General features: G+C 37.9%; 1 protein-coding gene across 1 annotated transcript in view; it reads right to left on the minus strand.

Moving 5' to 3' along the window:
* Positions 1-5,017: 5,017 nt before the first annotated feature.
* Positions 5,018-8,199, minus strand: part of LOC106526116 (netrin receptor UNC5D) — a gene marked incomplete at its 3' end in the record, with an annotated part of 161,551 nt that continues 158,369 nt past the window's right edge. Inside the window, 1 exon segment of the mRNA XM_014020602.1 lies at positions 5,018-5,104. Within this exon segment, the coding sequence (XP_013876056.1) occupies positions 5,018-5,104 (87 nt within the window).

Here is an 8,199-nt window from a genome sequence, read left to right on the forward strand (position 1 = left end):
TATATATATATATCTCAGACTGACAACTCAAAGCCATACAGACCTGCTGTAGTTAAAACAGTATTCTGAGTGGAAACAAACATTTCTAGAAACGATTACATGTTTCCAAGTACATTATTAAAAACAAGCAAGTAAAAAAGTTGCATGTATAAAAGTTCATGTCTGGGCAAGCCCTAAGGTCAAAGTTCTCCACAACCACAGGTTTGTGCACAACACTGACCAACAGAACCACTAGCTGCTGAGTTCCTCTGTTGTTGCTGCCACTCACACACATCTAAGACCGCATTCGATTTCTTCTATCAGGTTTGAATAAGTTTGAGACATTTTCCTTGTTGAAAACTCATGCAAGCTCGGTTGTTATTCTCCCCTTCACTCCAGCCTTTAAAGTGTTTTCCTCCATCTGTTTGTGATCCACTCAGTGGCTTTAACCTCTCTTCCACTCGCTTTTCAAACCACTTTTCCTCTCTTCTTTCGCCGTCTTTAGGCTCTGACTGGTAACGCCTGTGATTGTAGTGCGTGTCCCCTCGGACTAAAGCAGATGCTGCCTTTCGTGTGAGAGGGGAAGCTCATTTAGGCTCTTCACTCGTTTGGGAACAGAGGTGTAATCCTTTGTCTGTGTGCATGTCGTTGTGATCTTTAAAGACATCAAATTCTTTGAAGGAATACATATCGCCTGCTGCCTTCCATGCCAGATATTTAGACTAAGCTCACCTCATGATAAAAAGAATAACAGTAAGCTGCACTGTACAAACCTAAACAATGTACTGTATGTGTTGGGGAAAACTTTCAGCTACTGTAACACAAAATGCAGCTCATCAGTGGTGGGCAGCGCTAATCCAAAAATTAGCTCCGCAATTTCTAAAGCGCTTATGAAAATATTTAGGTCGGCAACCTCAAAATCACTTATGCTGTAGAAAAAATGGCAAAAAAAAACAACAATTTTAAAGTGCAAGTTCAATTTGACACTTATTAGCTGACAATTCATGTACAATATATGTACAACACTGCCAACTAGTGGTGTATGAACTCTTTTACAACTTTATTCTACAACCGCCAATTGCTGGGGATGTGATTTCCTGTAACAGACCTTTAGCTCCTGGTGTAAAAAATAAAATGTTGTTGAGGATTGCTAGTTCAGCTGATTCTTTGTCTTTTTAATTTTGTTTGTTGTAGATTTTTCATTAATGAAGCATCAGTAAAGTAATTTAAAAAATGTTTATTGGAAAACTGAAGCGATGCATTCTGGATACATGATGGATTTGATTTGTGATGGGAAACGGAAGCACGGGGAACAGGAAACTAGTGTCTTCCCTTAAAATAAGAGCTTGGATTATAAAGTTTCTCATGTTTTCATTGGATTTTAAAGTTTTCCGGTTCACCTGAAACTCATCAGACTGAAGAAGTCTCTTGGAGGAGAGACGAAACGTTTCACTGAAGAAGAACCCATCCAGAGGACCTACTGATTTTTTCTTTTTGATTTTTTCTACCTGGATTAGGACGTTTTCCATGTAGTTGCTCCAGTTGACCAGTAGATGTCAGTCTTCACCAGCATAACATCTTTAAATCGTTTCTGAGTCTCTAACACCATTGGCCGATTGCTTTTGAGCTCCAGCATTTAAACTTTTTTTTAAAAGGAGCTCCGATTGTAAAGTAAAATAAATCAATACATACACAATTTTAGTATGGATTACAAATGTTAACTGTTTTTGCTATTGCCTTCCTATTGCTATTGCTATTGTAAGCAGACACAAAGCATTGTGGGAAATGAGAACCBTGYCDSAAAGCAACAGTCAGCAGGATGTATACCTTCACAATAAGTGTGTTTATCTGGGAGGAGTGCTGTTAGATAGATCACATGTTATGATTCATTGACAGTCATACCTTCCGCTGTTCAAGATCATGATGACTGGAAGATAATTATTAGCTGTACTGTATTTTAATTTTAGAAAGCGCAAACCCACTTATGAATTATAAAAATTAGTAAGTCCGCTAAAGCGCAAATGAAATTTTTAGGTCCACAATTAGGGAATTTGCGCTTTAGCGGGCTGGTGCCCACCACTGCAGCTCATTAACTGTAAATTTCCCTAAGTTACAGTTAGTTTGATGGTGGCTATGTTGAAAAATTGCTGCAGAATTTTCATCTAATGATTACTTTCTGAGAGTTTTATTAAAATCTCTCTGGTGTTTATGAGATACTTTGTTGACAGATATTTGATTGCAATAATTATTGGGTAGATTTTAAAGCCACATCTTGTTGAACAATTAGTGCTTGGGAAATGTGTTGGATGACTCTAAGCCACTACAAATGTTAACTCAATATGGGCAATGTTCACTGCTGTAAAGCCATGTTTGCATGATGCTTAGCTGTGGTGGCCATTCTGAATAGGCTTGACCCCAAAAGTTAACTAGATACCACACAGCGGTAACATAATGACCCCCGCACGCACAAATGCACCAGAACTCAGAAGTCTTTATTCCTAATAAATGTCATGCTACTAGATGCAWKKTTGTAGTGCTTTGGATGGGGGTGTTTGTTGGGGGGGGGTGGGCATTGGTTGACCTGATGGATAGCCCCTCATCAGAGCTGAACAACAAAAGGAATCTGAAGCCCCTATCTTTAATAGTTTTTGAGAAATAACCATTTTTGTATGTCCAAATACCCCTTTTTCAGATAAATTGGTGGTCCGGTGGGTGGGGGGCACTGATTGGTGGGCCTGATGTATACAGCTTCATCAGAGCTAAACAACAAAAGAAATCTGAAGCTTCTATGTTGAACAGTTTCTGAGTTATAAGCATTTATGCATGTCCTGACACCCCCACTTTGAAAGGAGCCCCCTCCTCAAATATGGGGTCTATCATAAAACCGTTGGCTGGCGCAGTGTAGGTCAGACTCATCTACAGTCCTGACAAACTTCATGTTGACCGGTGCAACCGTTTTTGTGCTACGGTTGACCAAAAATCACTGAAAAAAATTAATGAATAAAAAATAAACAGTACGAAAAGAAAAAAAATTGTATCGGTCTTCTGGACGGGTTCTTCTCTAATGAAACGTTTCGTCTCTCCTCCAAGAGACTTCTTCAGTCTGAGAGTTCCGTCCAGAAGACCTATACAATTTTTTTCTTTTTGATTTTTTACCTGGATTACTGAGATGCATCAGGACAAACAGTACAAAAACAATGTGACTCCTGCTTAGGCTTCGTGTGCGGGGGTCATAATTAGTTGTTCTGAGAATTTTATTAAAATCTGTCCAGTGGGACCTGAGATATTTTTCGAAAAGACTAACAGGTTGCATTTCAAAAAGACAATGCCAGAACAATGCAAAGTATTGTATTGTGGCAAAACTGTACAGATAAATGAACACAGACACAAAGAAACAGCACCCCCCCCCCCCAAAAAAAAAAGACAGATTAGATACATAAAAAGTTAAGGCATCAAAACATTAGAGTGCAGACAAATTAAATCTATATGGTAGTCATTTTCATTTTTCTGGCATTTTGCTCAGGAGGAGGAAAACGCGTCAGTTTAAACATGTGGCGCCCAAAACAGTAATGTGGAGAGAAAGTGAAAAGATTGAGACTAGAATAAGAATAGCACAGGCTAGTAAAGGATTGCACTCCCCAGCATGTTGACAGTGAGCCTGACAGTTCATTAATCCAGCCAAATCCCTCCAAACTTACTCAAGTGTGGATTCTATTTTCAAATTTCCTATTAGTTCCTCTTTATGGATTAAGCACTGCAGTTCACGAGTGAGTGCCCAGCCCCGGCCCCCGCACCAGCTCCGGCCCAGCTCATATAATTGGCTTGTAATGGATTTGGGGTCGTCTTTGCATCACTGATACGGATAGATCCGAGGCCAAAAACGTCTGCTACCCGGTTTCTTCCTGCGTTCAGTCAATGCTGAGGCTTCTGGTTTTGCATAATTCCTTTTCTTCGTTCCATATTGTCATTTCTGTGTGCGTGTGTGTGTGTGTGTGTGTGTGTGTGTGTGTGTGTGTGTGTGTGTGNGTGTGTGTGTGTGTGTGTGTGTGTGTGTGTGTGTGTGTGTGTGCGGCATCCTTAACTGGAGGACTGTGGCAGAGGAACGTGACATTACTGGAGATGAAACATGTCAGGTGTTATGCAGCGTTCGGGCTCCTGTCACAGTCAGGACCCCTGATTCATATTCTGACGTGTAAAATCTGAATGCAAGGCAACTCTAATCATCACTACAGAAAGCAATGTGAGTAACTAAGTTGTGATGCCAAAAAAACAGGAAGAACATGGCTACACTAATTAGGCAGACATGAAACACAGACTGTACACAAACTGGGAGAACAGAAAAACTAAACATGTGAGGAATTTGTTAGGCCGTGTGGGACTGAAAGTGGAAATAGTTCAAAAAGTTGGGGATAAAATTTCTCATTAAAAATTTGGAAATAATTTATTGAGTTGAGTTTGATTCAGAGGACCAGAACAACACAGATGATATGATTGGACTTTTTTTTTCTATTTGATCAGGGTTGAGTTAACTGAATACATCTAAACATTGATGATAACATTAAAAGCTTGGGTCAAAATGAGATCATGAGCTTGAGCAAAAACAGTTTCACAGTATTTAACAAAAACATAAACTTAGCAGGAAAAGTAAGAACATTTTGACTTTGGTTGATTTGTGTCTCTTTGTTTTAATATTTATTTTTCAGAATACATTTGTATTATTGGAAAGTTTATTTCCGCTTAAATGACGCTAAATTTGAAAGTAAAATGAATTTGTGGAATTTTGACAGTTGCACCCATAAAAAACGTAGCAAGTATTCTCAGCCAATAGCAAACAACTTATCCTCATACGTGTCAATTTGTACAGATTGTCCATAAATGACACAAATTATCCCCCATTTTGCAGGTGAGAAATCTCAATGACTTTTTTCCAAAACTCAGCATCAAAATTATTTTTTCATCTCAAAGCCTGTAGAATACAAAATAGCAAAGCAAAACAAAACACAAAAAACAATAAAAAATGAAATAACCATCTCCCAACCTGCTCTGCTGTTAGAAATGAGCTCGCCACCTCTCCCCGTCCTCCTTTCCCTGCTCCTCTGCGTTGCAGATGACTCCGCCCCATGTTCTGAAAATTACAGAGTTTTGAGGGTCAACATACATTTGTGTGAAGAGTTTGACATGTAGGCTATGTATTCTGCAGCTGCTGACTATTAAATGCCACTAAGTCAATTTATTTTTAAAGCGCATATCAAAACAACCAGACATTATAAAATTAATTATACAGTATAAAAGACAAATGTAAAGTAAGATAAACTTGGAAAATATACTATATAAAAGTTATAAACAGTAAAAACTGTACCAATAAAATAATAAAAACTAGGTTAAATATCAGTGAGAAGCAAAGGTGTGTTTCAAAAAGATTTAAAAACTAGAAGCACTCTGAGAGTGCAAACCTCCGCCAAGACCAATTTCTATGGGGTAAGATAACTGTCAGAATCATTGTATGTGTAAGAGTCTAAATTTGTACATGTAAGTCTATAAACGTACATAAATTTGTTACAACTTTGCCACATTACAAGTACGAATCAAATTTACAAGTACAAATCAAATTTATAAGTACAATTCTTATATGAGAATACAAGTTTTTAAGTTACAAATATGAGTTAAAAAGTTACAACTTTGCCACATTACAAGTACTGTACGAATCAAATTTACAAGTACAATTCTTTTACCTGTCAAAATAACAGACATTATGCATGGAACACCGAAAAGATCGATTGTAAACAGTTACTAAGCCAGACCACTTTGGGGACATGACCATTGCCTCATTTGGGACCAGACAAACTCTTTATAAACACAATTTGCTGAAGGGAAAAGCATTTGGAGGCTTTTCAGTTTGTCATTCATGTCATGTAGTACAACAATAAAGCAGATAGTGGATTTTTGATGAACAACCAAAAAGGAAAATTGATGCATTCATAAAACCGACTGCATAATCGAAAAAATAATGCAAGTTCAAAAACACATAACGGCAGTGCTCTGACCCGGCCAGCAGGGGGAATGAACTCCACCATCAAACCCCTAAACAACTGTAAGTTAAACTTTTTATTTTTACTTTTAATAGTAGTTTGTATTATTTATTTCACATTTGGTACATGTACTACTTGTCAGTATTTGTAAAATGATGTGTTTAAACAGTTTCTTTGCTGAAAGTAGAGCTTTGTTGATTGAAGTTGTAAGCATGGTGTTAGCGTTAGCATGATGATAATAGGAAAGAACAAACAGCCTCATGTTTTCTATTCAGTCAAAGTTTATTTAGAACGGCTTGAAAAGAACAAAAACCTAACTGGTGTTAACTGTGAGTTTAAAAAGCTTTCTCTGACTATTTTGTTTTGTTTATTAAGACCTTGTTGGCTACATTTTTAAAGCTTTGTCAGAACTACACAGACACAGATTTAAATCAGAATCACCATAAATCAAAGTTAAACTGTGTTTAACTAAGTTAATCTATTTTTAACAACTACCAAACTACTTCCTTCAGATTTCAGTGACCAATATGTGTAGAAAAATGTTTGCTGCCTGATTAATGAGACTGCTGGCTGTGACTGTGTGATATTATAAATGTGTTCTTTTTCATTTACTTTTATTCAACATGGACCTGAATCTGTTTGTGGACCCACAGAGGACCTGTCTTCAGACCTTTGAATCAGAGGACTGAGACCACCAGGCTCCATCAGTGAGACTACAACCAGTAGAAGCCAGTTCCACCCACATCAGGTCAAATAGTTGTATTAGCAGTAATATTATAAACTTAATAGAAATAAAGTTAATATAATTCATTAAATAAAGTTAAATAAATCAGTCCTGTTAACCTGTTGATTTTCTGTGACTCAGATAAGTGCAGTTGATGCAGCAGCAGCATTCAGCCCATCCATGGACCCAGGACGATGTCCTCTACATCCACACCTGCATCTGACAGCTGGATGAGGAGGTGATGGAGTTCCTGACCATCTGAAGAACTGAACCAGCAGCAGGATGAGGAGGTGATGGAGTTCCTGACATCTGAAGAACTGAACCAGCAGCAGGATGAGGAGGTGATGGAGTTCCTGACCATCTGAAGAACTGAACCAGCAGCAGGATGAGGAGCTGATGGAGTTCCTGACCATCTGAAGAACTGAACCAGCAGCAGGATGAGGAGACATTGGAACAAAATCTGTTCATCTGGGTTTTAAAGCCTCCATAACAGCTGAAAAATTCAGTTAATGCAAATGTACAGTTTTAAAATGTCCTGTTTAGAGCTGAGGAAGTCAAACACCAGGCCTTGACATATTTTTTAAACTCAGGATGTTTAATCTGTTTATATTAAAACTTAACTAGAAGTTTTCTTTTATTTGACATTGACTGATGGTTTTACTTTAATAAATATTTTTTTTAAATATTCAACACTTTTGTTTTTACCTATGAGCTGTGAGTGATAGATGAAACAATGAATATAGTAAAAAAAATGGGGGAGCAGTAAATTGTTAAAATATTTAATGAAACTTATCACAAATAACACATTTTAACACAAAATATAGTGTACTACTATTATTACTACTACATTGTGACAAATACTTCATTTTTTTTAAAATTATTATTTTTACTGATATTTCTTTTAACGATCACTAAAAGGAAATTAATATTTTCATTGATTCATTTTCATCTCCCTCCTATGGCCTGTCGTGGTGTTTCTGAGTATTTCTGACACCTTAATGCACACATGTATCAGAAAACTCCAGAATTAGTCCAGATGTTCTGCAGAAAGCTCCAGCATCAGTCCTGATGTTCTGCAGAAACCTCCAGCATCAGTCCAGATGTTCTGCAGAAAGCTCCAGCATCAGTCCTGATGTTCTGCAGAAAGCTCCAGCATCAGTCCAGATGTTCTGTAGAAAGCTCCAGCATCAGTCCTGATGTTCTGTAGAAACCTCCAGCATCAGTCCTGATGTTCTGTAGAAACCTCCAGCATCAGTCCAGATGTTCTGTAGAAAGCTCCAGCATCAGTCCAGATGTTCTGCAGAAAGCTCCAGCATCAGTCCTGATGTTCTGCAGAAAGCTCCATCAGTCCTGATGTTCTGTAGAAAGCTCCATCAGTCCTGATGTTCTGTAGAAAGCTCCATCAGTCCTGATGTTCTGTAGAAAGCTCCATCAGTCCTGATGTTCTGTAGAAAGCTCCATCAGTCC

The sequence above is a fragment of the Austrofundulus limnaeus genome, unplaced genomic scaffold, assembly GCF_001266775.1.
Source record: "Austrofundulus limnaeus strain Quisiro unplaced genomic scaffold, Austrofundulus_limnaeus-1.0 Scaffold260, whole genome shotgun sequence".
NCBI classification, from domain to species: Eukaryota; Metazoa; Chordata; class Actinopteri; order Cyprinodontiformes; family Rivulidae; genus Austrofundulus; species Austrofundulus limnaeus.